The following is a 17,203-nucleotide window of genomic DNA, read 5'->3' on the forward strand; positions in this document are numbered from 1 at the left end:
TTTAGAGGTATAAACTATAAAGAGAATGAAATTAGTGGGCCCTTGTGGATATAATCTTGGCCTCATTCACATCATTCTTTCGGCAGCTAAACCAATGGGTCCCATTAAAATAAGAAACAAGATAATAATTGTCAGAAAAAGATGGATTTGAGACAATAAATACATTCTCTTCTGCTCCAATGTGAAATATTACAAGCTGACTCCCTTAGGGATTTCCTAGGAAAGGAAGAAATTTGCTGCCAGAGCAAAGAATAAGAGTCAGGCACCAGCTCATCCTTTACCCAAGGTCACCTTCACTCCCCTGAGATCCTAGGGAACAGCTTGAGCCTCTCATAATCCAATCTAAATTAAATGTAGAGATAGCCTTACAGCTTTCCTTTCTGCCCATGTTCTGTGCCTTGTACTTAATTTCCTTAGAAAATTAAGTTGGATTCCCCTACTCAGAGGCATTGAAAAGGAAAGAAGAGAAGGAAAAGAAGAGGGCCGAACAGTTAAGTTTAACCCCCGTGATGTTAGAAAGCTCTCAGAGAATATTTTAAAGCCAACAACCCCCTATCTGTACCTTGTTTTGTAAAGAGTCCATCTGTCTTCTTTCCCCATATCCACGGGTTCTCCTGCCAAGTATCGTGGACTCCAAAGTGATTTTAAACAAAAGGAAATCTGACATTATGAAGCCAGGGAATTTTAAAGAAGTTACGGTTTAAAATGTCATTTTGAGAAGTAGAAAGTGCTAGCCAGGGAGTGTTCTATAGCTAGTATCTGCCTGGCTCTTTCTATTTTCAAAGGTGTTTTGGGTATGTTATCCTAAAGCTCACTTGCTCTTCATAACATCATTGAGGCCTTCCTCTCCTTCCCTTTTATGAGCTGGCCTGGATTTGATGTTTTGAAGAGGAAGAGAACTGTACTCTTTTTTTTTTTTTAAGATTTTTATTTATTTATTTGACAGAGAGACGGCCAGCGAGAGAGGGAACACAAGCAGGGGGAGTGGGAGAGGAAGAAGCAGGCCCCCAGCGGAGGAGCCTGATGTGGGGCTCGATCCCAGAACGCTGGGATCACGCCCTGAGCCGAAGGCAGATGCTTAACCGCTGTGCCACCCAGGTGCCCCAGAGAACTGTATTCTTGTGCTAGAGCTGCCATACGAAGGATCACAGATGGGCGGCTTAATCGACAGAAACTTATTTTCTCAAAGTTATGGAGGCTAGAAGTCCAAGATGCGGGTATCAGCAGGGTTGGTTTGGTTTCTCTTCCCAGGAGAAGGCTTACAGGTGACCTCACCTTCCAGCCGTGTCCTCCCATGGTTTCTCTCTGTTCTCATTCGTCTTTGGTTTCTCCTTGTTAGCCGAAATTTCCTGTTCTTATAAGAACACTGGTCAGATTGGATTGAGGTCCGCCCTAAGGACCTCATATTAACTTACCTCCTGAAAGGCCCTATCTCCAACCATGTTCACATTTTTGAGGTACTGGGACTTAGGACTTTAACCTAGGATTTTGGGTGAGCACAATTCAGCCCATAACAGAGACCAATAAAAAGGCTGTTGCATGCCACAGGGATTGTGTATTCCCAATCACATGAAATTGCCTGAACAATATTTAGACACTATTGGGGCACCTGGGTGGCTCAGTTAAGCGTCTGCCTTCAGCTCAGGTCATGATCCCAGGGTCCTGGGATTGAGCCCCGCACTGGGCTCCCTGCTCAGTGAAGAGTCTGCTTCTCCCTCTCCCTCTGCTGCTCCCCCTGCTTGTGCTCTCTCTCTCCTCTCTGACCAATAAATAAAATCTTTATATATATATGTATATATATATATATATATATATATATATATATATATACATATATATATACATATATATATACACACACATATATAGCCACAACTCCCTTCGTGTCTTGTGCCCAAGGGTGGGAAAGAGGAATCATCTAAGTCATGTTAGGCTATGGAGTTTAGCTGACTTTGCCTTCTTCTGAGAGGAGCGAGATAACAGAAGGAGGAAACCTCCAACCAGCTTCTGCCAAGAACTTCCACACTTCTGCTTTACCAAACAGGAAGGAATGCTCTAACCCGGTACTGTACAATCGAAATACAACAAGAGCCACAGATGTAATTTTGAATTTTCTGGTAGCCACATTACCAAATACTAAAGAGAGACAGGTGAAATTGAGTTTAATATACCTTATTTAACCAAATATATCAAAGTAGTATCATCCTAACATGAAACTGATATAAAGAATTATAAGTGAAATATCTTTATTCTTATTTTATTCTAGAGCTTTGAAATTCAATCCGTATTTTCCTCTTGCAGCGCCTCTCAATATAGACTAGCCACATTTCAAGCACTCAGGAGCTACGTGTGGCTAATAGCTACTGTGTCGGACAGTACCGTTCTAACGTTTTAATACATTTCCGGGGACAGATGTTGTCTTGCGTAGGAAATTTAATTAGAAACCCTTTCCAATCCAATTGCGCCTCCTTTATGAAATATTGCAATGACTTTTTTTGTTTCCTTTGGAATAGCTGGTGAAATTTCTTTCCAGTACATCTAAGGAAATATATCTCTCACGGAGATCCTAAACAGTCCCCAAGTGATTTGTGTATGTTACTCACTGACCTACGGAGCTAATGTGCATAAGTCTTTCAGAAAAGGATACAGTGATAATGGGCATGGTGACCTTGGAATAATCTATTGCTCTTATATACCACCTGAAAAGAAAATTTTGTTACGTGGCTGCTCAAAGGTCCCAGACCCTTTGGAGATTTTCCCGAGGATTCTACTTATCACCTAGATCCACCTTTTTAGCCAGACCCAAAAGAAACCACTATTCCAATATCCAAGTCATATTCTTTGGCGCACTGAGAACACTTGTAATTCATGACAGTCTTTGACTCTGCCACTGAAAGCTGATAATTTTACCAATATGATCACTAAAAAGACAGAGAACATCAAAAATGTAGCCCTAATGTGTCTGGTCTTGCCTGATGCTTCAACCCTAATATCTCTGATTAATAAATCTTGACTTTTGGTTTAAATCAGCCAATAGAGAAGATTTATTGAACAATTGCAGGTGGCTAGTTCAAGGTGAAAACAAAATAATTTCCAGCACATGGTCCCTGTTCTTAAAGCATCTAGTAGGACCTAGTAGAATCAGGACTTTACTCACATAGATCAAATAGGGTAACAGAAGGTCAGGGAAGGGATAGATCATCAACAGACAGAGTCAGCCTATAAAGCTTCAGAGAGAAGACTTTTTCCTGATGTGAGGATGATCCAAGTAGAAGAAAAAGTACACAGAGTTGAGAAAGAGTACTGCTCGTATGATAGTCAGTGAGTAAATTGGCTCTACCAGGGGAAGCATTTCTGTGCAGAAGGGACGGTGGTGAAGCTGGATGAGTAACATGTGGCCAATGTAAGTAGGATCTTTAAAACTTGGCGTTATTTGGATTTGGTGCAATAGACATAAATCACAATAGATTATTACACAGATAGGACTTAACATAAGCGAAGTGGTGTTGCAAGATGATTTAAGCCCTCATTGACAAGTGGAGAAAGAACTGATTAAAAGCAGGAAAAAAGAATGAAGAGGCTTTTGTAATGATTGATAAAGTGTGATGACAAAAGCCTGAACATACAATATAATAAAAAGAATAGACACGAGGAAGAGATGACAAGAATTCTTTAAAGATATGCTCTCCGGGACTTGAGAAGCCAGAGGAGAGCCTCAAGACTGTCGGCCCAGACAAGGGAACGAATAGGGGGTGCTCATGAGGAAACGCGGATGGTAGGTGATTGGAAAGACGTGTAGAAAGTTGGATTTGGAGATCAGGACTCGGGCAATGCTCATATTGGATAGCTAACCTGAGTTTATCTACCCAACAGGGAAAAAAAATACTTAGATGTCCTAGGGAATCTAGTCAGTTCAGGAGACTCTCTGTGAGGGGCAGTTTTCTCATGTGTGTTTTGAAAGGAGAAATAACCAAGGTTCAGCCTAAAAATCATCCATCTCTGCTCCAGACAACCTCACACTTGCCTCCCAAGATTCAAGGTCTGCACGAGTCAGAATCGCTGGAGGACCTACCCTCTGACTCATACCTATTCGCAGTGACAGTCATAAAGGATGTGGGAAGTGGAAGCTGACCCCGTGTTTCATCAACAGTTCTCATCAGAGGGGAAGTGAGACGGTACAACAGCACAACGTTTGCAAGAGTGGAGGACTCATCGCAAATGAAAAAGGGGTCCTGACGTCTATTGTGAATCGCGCCTGCGCACGACGAACACCCTCCCCTTTCCTCCTTCAACTCTTCTACCCAACCTTGTGGGGTTGCCTCTGGAAAGAAACCTGCTTCTTTTTTAGTTGGGCACAAAGTTAAGTTGCCTGCAATACATCACGTGAAGGATGGTTCTGACATACTGCCTGGTTCTGAATAGGGCCATGAAGATGATATTCTGGAAAGAAGTTCCAAACCTTACCGCGCAAAGAGCATGGATATGTCAAAGGAGTGAAATGGCCTCCGGGGGCTTCTTTGAGCACTGCTAAAATCCAGGAGCTAGAGAACAGACTTGGGATCATGGGACAAATAATAAAAAGAAATCCAAGTAACAAGCACCCTGCGTGCATAGTTCCCGGATGGGGACACGCACGTGGGCAGAGTATGATGTTCCGTGAACCAGACAGCTAGCCATGATATGTCCAAATAAGCAATGTCAAGGACGTCTGACAGAGGCGAGCAGGGACTCTGGCTGAAGCAGTGGGGTTCAGGCATCGCGTTTTGTGTACTGGAGGAATTCAAGGGAAAGACAACACCCAAATGACAGGGCACAGGGAGGAGAGTAGGAGAGATTCAGGAATGGGGGAGCAAGACACAAGACCACTTCCTAAAACTGGGGAACAGGCAGGGGTTTGGTCTCAAGCCAACAAATCCCGTGACTCACTTACTGGAAATGAGTACGAAGGGGCACAGTTTACTTGACTAATGGATTAATTTATTGATCACGATTAAATGTCTAAAAGAAGAAGATAAAGAACTCAGTCCTCTAACATTTTATTAACCATCCAGTCCCCTTCCATTAATCCTTTTCTTTAAAAAAAAAATCATATCTATTTAGCTTTACCCCTCTGAATTTCGACTAAATTTTCAAGAAGACATTCCTCGGACTAACTTATTCCAAATAGTCTCCGGAAAAGAAAAAAAAAAAATTTCGCTAAGGACCAGACTGAATGTCTCTGTTAGGTGGGAACAAACCACTTTCATTTTTCTCAACTCTCTAAGTGTACATTTTTGTGTCTCCTGCAGACGGTTCTGTATTATCAGGGCAGGGCTAGCCCCGGTGCGGATGACACAAAAACTATTAATAGATGATGGATATCATAAAGCTGAAGTAGAAAACAGAAGTGTTCCGAAGAGGGAAGTATAAAATGGAAGGGGGAGAAAAAGGCCAAATAATCTGCCTTCCAAGTTAGATGACGACTGTGTTGGGACATATTTCAAAAGCAATAATGTAACATTTCAATGTTGCTCGTAACTACCTGTATTTGGGATTTTTTTTTTTTTTGCCTGTTTCATCCTGCCAATCGGTGAAAGAAAAAAGAATGTATTCAATTAAATGAAATTTTTTAAAACTCTGCCTTTGCTCAGAACCAGCTCCTCCAAAATCACTGTTTGCTGTGAATAAAACCCAGACTTCAGTGACTTTGCTGTGGGTGGAAGAGGGAGTTGCTGACTTTTTTGAAGTCTTCTGTCAACAAGTTGGCTCGAGTCAAGAAACAAAACTCCAGGTACTGTACTTTTTGATTTTCCTTGCCTGAGTTCATTTTGATTAAGGCTAATTAGCTGAGTAAATGACAGTCTTTTATTTGTTTAAACTATAGAAAATGAAAACAAAAGTTCATTTGCACTTTTGTATTTCAATGATAGAAATTAACAATAGGCTTAGAGCAAGTCTTAACTATAAGAACCAATTTGCCAAATTGCAAAGTTGATTTTCATCTTTGCATGTATCTTTCGTTCCTAATCCTTAGTTGCCCTGGATCATACTGAGGACTGAAAGGGGTTCATTTTTCCTATTGCCATTAAATCGATCAAAGGGATAGACACTGCCATATAAAATATAATTTAACAAATATGAACTGATTGCCAGTTATGTGAAAGGCACTATGTGTGCTACGAATGGTAGAATCAATACTTGCCTTTAAAATTTTTTTCATGTAGTTACGGATATTGCATCACTCTAGAAATAATTAAGGTAAAACCCAAGTGCCATAGAGAGATCCATGCTACTAAAAGAATTTAAAGAAGGGAACATTTCTAGTTAGTAAGGAGGACAATTTTGCTTGGGAAAATGAAGGCTGAGAGAGGTGATTGTTAAAGCTTTAGAACCGCAAATAGCAGATAGAATGACTGCTGAGTTATTCACCAGGTCAAACCGAAGGGAAGGAGAGAGATGAAGCAGTAGCTCCAAGGGTAACAAAGCCACAGGAAAAGAAATATTTTACAGCCAGACATGGAAGGGAAAGGTCCAGTTTGTGAGGGATGTCACAAAATGCAGTGTACAGGCTAATTCTATGAACATGAATAATTGATGCTTTTTAAATAATGCAGTTCATGAGATTGAAAAGAAGAAAGGATTTCTGAGAATAGGAATCTTTTCATACGAGTGTTAAGATAATTTGCTTTGATTTCTTTCCTCTTTTGATATTCTCTTGTACAAACTTATCTCTTTTTGATCTGAACAGCTCATCTTTTTTTTTTTTTTTTTTTTTTTTTCTGTTCTAAGAATCCTTTTTGGAAATAACTGCTTTGCCAGTAGTGGATTTTCTTCTCTGCGCCTAGAGTAATGCCTCCCCTTAAGAAAACAATGGTTAGGCAGCTACTGCCTACAACGGAGTCTTGCTAGCAAAAGTCTTTCCTTAGAATCATTCTTTTATAGGACAGTACAAAAGGTGGAATTGGAAATAAGTGCTGAGGGCTCTCATCTCTTTAGGCAGGAGTGTTTTGGATCCCTGTTTTGAAAAAGAATGTTATGCTGGCTCATATTTTTATATTGTGCTGTGGTACTTGTTGCTGGTCTAATCATTGGCTCACCAAATTAACAATTTGTTCTATTCAAGCATAGGGTGATGGGTAGTAAGGAGGGCACGTATTGCATGGTGCACTGGGTGTTATAACCAACTAATGAATCATCGAACTTTACATGAAAACCAGGGATGTACTGTATGGTGACTAACATAATATAATTTAAAAATATTATTATAATTTAAAAAAAGTATTTTAGGCTTTGAGGGTCATATGGTCTCTTTCAAAATTACTCAGCCTTACTAAGTGAAAGTAGCCATAGACAATTGGTAAACAAGCAGATGTGATTGTGTTACAGTCAAACTTTAGAAAAATAGACTGCAGGCTATAACTTGCTAACCTGTGCTCTAGAGTTGTGCTTCTTAAACTGTCTGTTGTGAGGACTTTCTTTTTCTAGTAATTCATTGATGGACACTTCCATAAAGCATAATAAAAACTACTGGAAAATGAAATTGAAAAGGACATACGATACAAGCTTAAAATTTTTCATTTAAATAGATAATAGATTATATTTTGATAATTAGTGCAGTTGTACATAAGGAAAAAGAAAAGAATTAGCAAAACTGTAAATGTTGTCACCTGAAAGTATCTTCTAGCCTATTAAAATAGAGAGTTGCTATGATAGTCATAGCTTTTTTGTCATTCTACCATACTAACTAAACAAGTTGAGTGAAATTGCACCTCCCCATTTATTAAGCGCCTATATGTACACAAAACAAGTGCTGTATACATCAGTAAAAATTCTAATGTGACAAATTTAAAAAAAAAAAGAATAGGTTGATATTAAATGTTTTTGAGAACACAAAGTTGCTGTGCCGTTGGTTGCTATTTAAAAGCTGAGAATGCAAAGAGGATGGTGTCCTGAACATACAAAGAGCAACTACAAATTTAAAAAAATGAAGACCAATAGCCCAAAACAAATATTTCATAGAAAATAAACACAAAAGACACCTAAACGTATGAAAAGATGATCAAGTTCACTCACGGTAAAAGAAACGCAAAATGAATCTACAACGAGGTGCAATTTCCGCTAATAAGATTGGGAAAACTCAAAGAGTTTACAAATATATCGGATTGGAAGGAGCGTAGAAGAGATGTTGTCACACGTTGAGGGCAGCAGGATAACTTGGAAAATGTCTATAGAAGACAATTTGTTGGGACATCTGGGTGGTTCAGTCGATAAGTGTCTGCCTTTGGCTCACGTCATGATCCCGAGGTCCTGGGATCGAGCCCCGCTTTGGGGGCAGGGATGGTCCCTGCTCAGCAGAAAGCCTGCCTCTCCCTGCACTGGTCATGCTCTCTTTCTCTGTCTCAAATAAACAAATAAAGTCTTTTAAGATGATGAAAAATTTAAAGAAGACAATTTGTCAATAGCTTTCAAAATTTTGAAAAATATACAACCTTTGGGCCCATCATTCAACTGCTGGGAATATGAGTATCCATATATGTACGTACATTCACACGTATACACACACACACACACACACACACACACAGAGGTTTGTGTATGAATATGTATGAATATACATGCATACACACATACATGTATTAAGTGAGTGTGTGTCCATAGATGTTTGTTCCCATAATTTAGAATTCTGTTCGCTGTAGCATTGTCTGTAATTGCAAACAATCAGCGACAACTGAAACATTCCTCAGTAGGGGACTGGTTAAATAAAGTAGGTCCTCTCAGTGAATTTCTACACAGCCCTTAGGAAGAATACATCAGCTTTATCTGTGCTGATACGAGAAGACCACCAAAACATACTGATAACCAAGGTAACAAATAAGCAGCGTGATGTGTAAACCACGTTATCACTTAGGTTGCGCTTAGCTGTATCTTCTGTTTTCACGTTCATTAAATATAGATGGGAAGGAAAAAAGAAATCCCTGACAACAATGGCTCCTTCCGTGGAAGGAACTGGGGAGGTAGAAAGCAAGGAAAGGAGGAAACTGGTTTTTCACTGCTATCCTCTCGCATCTTTTAAATGTTTTACTCTGCTTATGTATTATCCACTCAACTCGGAAAAACAGTCTAAAAAAACACAAAACAGAGCAAGATAATATGACATCCATCTTATGTTCTGCGTCTCCAGGAACCGATTTCTGTTTCCTCTCATGTTGTGACCATCTCCAGCCTCCTTCCTGCCACGGCCTACAACTGTAGTGTCACCAGTTTCAGCCACGACAGCCCCAGCGTCCCCACATTCATAGCCGTCTCAACAATGGGTAATGCTGTGCATTTGTGGAATCTGCTGTCTTTGGAAGTTTTATCTTTCTCGATTTTCCTTCCGTTTTCTTTTCAAATATATGTACTCTACCCTTTAATTGAACCATGTTCCAGCTGAAACATTCCAGGCTCTGGGGGCAGGGTGGCCTTCACTGCTCTTACTAGCTATGTGATTGAGGGAAAGATATTTACCATCTCTGAACCTCTGTTTTCTCATCTGTAAAACTGGAATCATAATATACGTCCCCCGTGGAGCTGTCTCGAGGCATAGAAATGAAGTTCCTAGAGCCCTAACACACGCCGTGTGAGTGATAGCTCTCCCCGTCCACTCTGCCAGCCCCATCCTCCTCCCCAGTGGTGGCCACAGTACCCTGATCCACTCGGCCTCGGCTGCTGTCTCCTTGGCCTTAGCCGTCCCTGGTCAAGCAATGACAATATTAAATTCCCAGGTCAAAGCAGGCAAGTTCCCAACCAAGCCAAACCATAAGGGGGGAGGGGGGAATTCAGAAATTAATGAAAGCTCTAGAATAACGGTGTTTCCTTTTTTTTCTTCTGAGTTATATGTGTTACTGCCCTGTTTCTTGGAGGCCGACTCTGCGTTCTGAGACCCTCCACGACGCCACCTGTAATGCACCTGCTCTCAGCATCACACGATCCCTTTCCTGGGTGCATTGTCATTTCTGTTGCATTCATCTTATATGGAGCCACTCTATTCAGCAATGGCTAGAATGGCCTTTTGTTTTCTGTTTTAAATTTTTATTTTTCCAGAAAAGAGGACCAAAAACGGACCCGTCAAGTATATTAACAGTCTCTCACTTCTATGTCTTTATACAGCATTCCAAGTAGCCTTTCCTGTCCACTCTTCCTTGTCATTGCTATAGCAACCCGGTGAAACAGGTGTATTATTCAACTTATTTACAAGTGAGGGAAATGTAGTCCAAGGAGATAGATAAAATAGCTTCTCTGAATGGCAGTTAATAGTCAAATGAACTTGAAAAAGGTCTTCTGATCATGAGTCTAATGTTCTTTCTGTTCAATTACTCTGCCCGTGAACGGGAGTCATGCTGGCCCAAATGGGAAGTGGCGAATACACAGAGTCTTAGGGATTGAATGCACCGGCCAGCTCTGTGATTTTAGGATCAAGGCAGAGGATGGTACCATTCTCCCTGGCTCTGGTCAGTCTCTGGTTAAGAGTTTTATTAGAACATTTGATATATATTCCCTCTTGCAATGTGCATGTTCCATAGCAGCTCCCATAGAAAGTACAAGGAAGGGGCACAGCCCCTGTTCTTCAGGGCCCCACCACTTATTAATAGGTTTAATCTTTTGAATTGTGCAGATGGAAAGCCTCTCAACATATGGTTACAGATCATCAGAATGCCTGCTTCTAGCGACGTGTCAAGTGTGGCAGCAGATGGCAGCTTGCTAATGCCTTTTTCATATACATTATTAGTTGTGAGCGAAATATACAGTTGTGCTTTCTGACTTCAAAGTCATAGGCATAAAATGAAAACCTGCCACTCTCTAAACTTCTAAAAATCCTAAACAGTAATAATCCATGATGATGACTTCTAGATTTTGTGATTTTCAAAGGAATTTAAACTATGGTCCAGGCATTATTCGCAGTGTGTAGTTTTCCTGTATAAGAACATTCTGAATGTAAGCCTTTGAGATGGACACAATTCTGCTAGGCACCTGAACACCATTTATCAATCTGCTTTACTAGGTTATATTTGACCAAGAGGAGGTCATTGGAGAAACATCATTGTTGCTGTTATTGTGATCATGATATGTTCAGCACTGTTAAAAATCAATGGAAAATGATGAGTGCTCCTATCAGTTTCGTATAATGGAGTTATAATGAAAATGCATGGCTTCTCTCTTTAGTTACAGAGATGAACCCCAATGTGGTAGTCATCTCGGTGCTGGCCATCCTCAGCACGTTGTTAATTGGGCTGCTGCTCGTGACCCTTATCATTCTGAGGAAAAAGCACCTGCAGATGGCAAGGTAAGTTCACTTTTGTGGATCTTCTACCCAAGGGCTTTAAAATATTTTAATTTATCCTACAGGTCTGCTTTTGCAGACCTAAGTCGTGTAGTGGGGCTTTAAAGTATTTTAATTCGTAATTTAATTTATAAACTTAATTTATAATTATTTTAATACTATTAAAATACTTTCATTTATCATTTAAAATGTTTTATTTTAATATTTGAATTGTATTGTGGTAAGTTTGATTTTGGTTTTCAGTGTCTGTTTTGTGTGTTTTTGAAGTAGGCTTTTAAATGTTATTTTAGAAAACATTACCGTTGAAATGACAGAGCAAAGGACTGTTTACACAAGTCCAGACCTCTTACTATCAGTCTTGTCATTTTAAGAAACCCACACAAAGGGATCCATTAATGACATTTGGATACTTTCAAACATACTTTGGAGTAAAATGAAGATCTCTGGCTACCCAGTATGATTAATGAAAGGAGTGAATATATGGACAGACTGCAAGAAAGAAAAAAGTCCCTCTCTTCATCAGTTCTGCCAAAGCTGTTTTATCAGAAAACATTTGTAGAGCTTATGATTAGGTCCATTTGAAGTCCCCTGTTAGTTTTGTTCCTACTACTCAGAGTTCAGGCAGTTTTCGTTTTTCTTGCAGCTAGAAAAGACTTTTGATTTATGATTTTGTTGACTCCCTATTCCTTTGACCACTGATGCATTTCTTATCAAAGCACATTCTCAAGTACTTTCAGTGGTCCCCTATATTATCAGAACAATCCATCAATTCTCTTAAAAATTGTTGCCTCATTGGATACTGCTGGGTTTGGGAAATTTGGGTTCAAATTTATATTTACCCAATGTTAGCCTGCTGAATTGTCAATCAACATCCTTCTTCTTTCTCAGAGTTCTATCAGTTACCTATTCATAAATAAATTTATCCATCCAATAATGATCTAATCAGTGTCTTATCTGGCACAATTAAATAAAAATCAGACATTCAAGCTGTCCACTAGGAAATTAGAACGTAGCTGGAGATATGTACACAAAGAAATATATTTAAAGGTATAAACTCACCTGCCCCAGAAAGGAGATAAAAATGGGATTCCATGAATGTAGAGAAAAGAGATTAGTTCTGAGTATAAAAATCAAGGTTTATAAATGTTGGCATTTAAACAAGTCTTAGAAGAACAGGGAGGAAGGTGGTACCGCATTGTGACTAGTATAGAGAGCTCTGAAATTACACTCCTTGGGATCAAATCCTAATTTACAATCTATGTGACCTTGTGCAGTTCACTGAAACTTCGTTCATTAATATGAATAAATATTAATGGATATTTTGATAAATATTAATGGACACCTGCTGTGTGCCAGACTCTTCCAGATGCTTGGGATATGACAGTATATAAAACAGACAAGAATTTCTGCCTTCATGGAGCTCGTATTCTAGCAGAGGAGATAGATAGTAAATAACACCGATAGAAGTAAAAAGGTTGCGTGGTATGTGAGCAGACAGTAAGAGAAAAACAATAGAGCAGAGTAAGGGAAATTAACAGGCGTGCGGAGTATACGGACAGGAGCTCTGGGAGATGGATAGGTCTCACTGAAAGGATGATACTTGAGAAAAGAAGTGAAGGATGTGAGGGAGTGAGCCATGTGTTTTCTGGCAGAAAAGTACGCCCAGTAAAGGCAAGAGCCAGTGGAAAGGCCCTGAGGCTGGAACAAGTTCAAAGAGTAGCAGGAAGTTTAGTGCAGCTAACGCAGAGGAGATGAAGGGAGGAGCAGCAGGAGACGATGTCAGATCACATATTGCTTTGTAAGCCATTATAAAGACTCTTGCTTTTATTCCGAGTCCAGCCATTGCAGGACTTGGGACAGAAGAGTCGACTTACGTTAGAAAACAGCCTGTATTGAGGCAAAGCAGGCATATTAACGGGGACCTCCATTACAGTACTCCAGGCAAGAGATGGTAATGCTTTAGTCCAGGGTCACAGCAATAAAGGTGGGGAGGAATGATCAGAGTCTGGATATATTTTGACAATAGAGGCATTTGCTAAGGGGATTTGCTAACAGATCGAAGGTGAAATGGAAACGAATAAGGGTCAAAGGTGACTCCAAGGGTTTTGGTGCTAGCAACTTTCAGGATGGAGTTGCTGTCAACTCAAATAGGATTCCAGGTGAGGATTTCAGAGTTGGGGGGCGCCGAGGCGTCAGTCTTGGAAATGAGAAGTTTGAGAAGACGGCAAGTTCAGCCGTGGGATAGGCAATTGAACATAAAAGTGGTGTTCAGGAGTGAAGTCTGGACTGAAGATATAAGTTGGTATTAAAGCAATAGACTGAATGAAATTCTCCTTTACTGGAGGGAGAGAGCATAAATGAGAGAAGAGGGCCCTGGATTAAGCACCAGAACAATCTAGTATTCAGATTTTTACGGAGGCAAAAAAAGATAAGAGCAAAGGAGACTGGCCAGAGGCATCCAGGGGAGTGCAAGAAAAACCAAGAGAGTGTGTAGCCTGGAAGCAAGGGAAAGAGTGTATATGGAAGTGGATGGTTAGGGGCAATAATGCCGTAATTGGGGAAGCATGCAACAAATGTCAGCTCATAAGAATCATAGTGGAGGGGGTGGTAGTAGGTGTGGTAATGGGTACCATTCCAGGAGCGTTCTCTGTGGTGCATACAGCGAGAGGTTTAGGAGAAGTGGTTCTCATTCAGCCAGCCGACCATTAGAGCAGAGATTCTTCACAGTTTTTGTGCCATGATCCTTTCTGGCAATCTGATTAAGCCTGTGGATCTCTTCCAAGAATAAAGCTTTCTTTTTAATTGCAAAAAATAAAATACGTAGGATTAAAAGGAAATTAATTATATTAAAATATGGTAATCAGAGTATTTAACAACAACTGCATTACATGTTTCTTAATATATTAGATAATATTTAGGGTATCTAACAACTCTCATAATTTCATCAGAATGATGAATATGAACAATATTTCGATATCTGCAACAGGTTCATTATAGAAAAACATCTGCAGTTTCTGTGGTTAGCAATCTCGCCAGCACTGATGATACTATTGTGGCTTATTGCCTATTTTAGTAATTAAAAGAATTGCTAAATTTCAGTTAGAGGTTGTGAAAACAAGATGTGCTTTTCCCCCCACTATGTTCACGGAGCTCTAAATTTTATCCTTGAGCACCAGGTAAGACCCATTGAATTACAGGGTAAAAGAAATCCTATATATGGGAAATTAACCAAGGAAAATTCATTGATGATATGCAATTTCTAGCTCAGCATGATATAACAATATAGTAGTACATCTTTCAAAGAAGAAAACTGTTCTTACACGCGGTAATAAGAACAGGGAGATCGCTAAAGTGATTAACAGATGTGCCAATAATGTCAAAATCTCTGCTTCAATTCTGAGTAAGTCCATCGGGTTCATCTAGGGGAAGAATGAGGTGCATGAGCCCCAGTGAGCTGTGTTGTTTATCCATGACATTAGGCAAAGGTGAGAAGGCATGAGAGTATGTTTACCTTTGACTTCCACTTCTTCTGGAAAAAAAAAAAAACTTTAACAGTATTTTCTACGGACAGATTAATAAGCAACTGTTTGGATACGAGGCACTGCATAAGCCAATCTGTTTCAATATGTCTCACTCTCTTTACTCTTATCTCAAGTGATAAATCACACAGGCATCCCTACATGAGGGGAAAATTTTGGAGGAAAAAAATAATCCAACTTCATCCACCATCATTTTAGAGAGGAAATCAAAATGCTTTAAAAAAAAAAACCCCACAAAGAGTATGTGCTAAAAACAGAAAACCCTCGGGCTAGGAGGCTTTGTGAAACACATTATACCCCAAATAGCTCAAAGATTTATGTTAGGTTCACAAGTGTCCTTTGGAAAAGATTGTAAACCACTCCTCCTGACTTCAAACAACTTGATTAGGGCTTGCGCAACCTTGTGAAAAAGTTTTTTATCTTTCTATTTTGCATTGCATGCGAAAGAGGAACACATGGAACTTATATTAGCTTTTTTTTCTTTTTTTTTTTTAATTTGACGCTGTGATGATAAGCCAGTAGAGGGTTTCTTTTATGTCGAGGTAAAAGAGTGCNCTATTTTGCATTGCATGCGAAAGAGGAACACATGGAACTTATATTAGCTTTTTTTTCTTTTTTTTTTTAATTTGACGCTGTGATGATAAGCCAGTAGAGGGTTTCTTTTATGTCGAGGTAAAAGAGTGCTCCATCAAGCNCTCCGTCAAGCAGTAACCTTGATTTTGTGGTTCATTTCAAACAGGGAATGCGGAGCAGGAACTTTTGTCAACTTTGCATCTTTGGAGAGGGATGGAAAGCTTCCATACAACTGGTGAGCATTACTTTGGAACAAGCCTCTAGATACCTTATCTATGCTGTGTGTGTGCTCCAAACTTTATTTTACTCTCTTTGGGGGTTACATGGTTTTGTCTGATTGTCCTTTTGCAATTTCGGTGAGAGTGGACCTTCCAAGGTTAGCTTTTCTTCACTGAATGTATTCGTTTATATAGGTTTACTATGGTCTTGAAGTAGAGAAAATGTCTTAGTCTGCTGACTATTCACTATTTTAAACAAAGGACTAACACAGGCATGGATATAGCTTGAAACCATGCTGACAAAGGGCTTCCATGCAGGAGTCACACTGAATGAGTAAGTGTGACGAAGACACAGGACAGACCCCAGCAAAGCAGCAGGAGACAGGGCAGCATCTCGATTTCAAACTGACATTTCAATTCCTGAGAATATGAGCCCCCATTTCTGTTCAAAATCCAGTAGACGTGTACAGCTCAGGGCTCTCGGCTCTTAGACTTACAGGTGAATAAATAGCAAAGGCAGTAAAGCCCATTGGGAAAACCTGGCCTTATTTTTTTTCCCCCATGCTCGAGTATTAAGGACCTAGAGGGAGGAGGTATTTGGAGAATTAAGAACGCTTTATCAGGAGATTAAATTGCTTGATATTATACCTTAACACTGATACATGAGAATTAACGATCCTATCCTCTGCGCTGCAATGGATACCCAACAAAATTGCTACTGNTCCCCCATGCTCGAGTATTAAGGACTTAGAGGGAGGAGGTATTTGGAGAATTAAGAACGCTTTATCAGGAGATTAAATTGCTTGATATTATACCTTTAACACTGATACATGAGAATTAACGATCCTATCCTCTGCGCTGCAATGGATACCCAACAAAATTGCTACTGAAGTAACCATTTACTATAAAGCCAGCCCTGCTTACATGATCAGGTTTGTTTCTTTTGCAAGCCACTATGCAAAACACATTTATTTAAACGTATACATTTCATGTTAATCCTTGCTAAATGGTCTTTTTTTTTTTTTCTTGTTTTCCTAACCCCCCAAAATGGTGATCTTCAAGAAATAGATAGGTGAGACTAGAAACTTAACGGAATCAATGAGGGACCGAGGGCTTTAATCAGAATATAACTTCTGCTTCCCTGAACAGGCATCTAGCCCTGGAAAGTCTAGTTGAAATAGGATTCTTTTTAATAAGATAGTATGTTGTACTTTTTTAAATTTTAGCCTGAATGGAATTTTGCTACTGAACTACTACTAATCCAGCTGTGAAGAAAGAAAACCCATAACCCCTTGATGGTAAAAAGTCAGTGAACAGTTCTGGGTTTGTTCAAATATATTAACATCTTGCCAAGATTAAGAGACTAATTCACTGATCGTTGTTTCTTGTGTGGCTCACGCTTTAAAAAGGCCCAGTCACAACACAGTGAGGAGCAGCCCATCTAGGAATTGATCCAGTTATACCTGGGACTCAGGACAGCTGTGTATTCACTAACTGCACAGTCACAATTGATAGAATATGGGACACCAGTTATGGGAGAGCTAAGGCAAAAGAGAATTCACTTCAGGATCTTT

The 17,203-nt window shown here is 39.7% G+C and overlaps 1 protein-coding gene across 1 annotated transcript in view; it reads left to right on the forward strand.

Annotated features, from left to right (window-relative positions):
- PTPRO (protein tyrosine phosphatase receptor type O) overlaps window positions 1–17,203 on the forward strand; it is a 228,824-nt gene that overhangs the window by 174,740 nt on the left and 36,881 nt on the right. Inside the window, exons 10-13 of the mRNA XM_034645993.1 lie at window positions 5,631–5,770; window positions 9,161–9,293; window positions 11,182–11,302; window positions 15,578–15,646. Of these exons, the coding sequence (XP_034501884.1) occupies window positions 5,631–5,770; window positions 9,161–9,293; window positions 11,182–11,302; window positions 15,578–15,646 (463 nt within the window). The remainder of the gene's footprint in view (window positions 1–5,630; window positions 5,771–9,160; window positions 9,294–11,181; window positions 11,303–15,577; window positions 15,647–17,203) is intronic.

This window comes from Ailuropoda melanoleuca, chromosome 16 (assembly GCF_002007445.2).
Source record: "Ailuropoda melanoleuca isolate Jingjing chromosome 16, ASM200744v2, whole genome shotgun sequence".
NCBI lineage: Eukaryota > Metazoa > Chordata > Mammalia > Carnivora > Ursidae > Ailuropoda > Ailuropoda melanoleuca.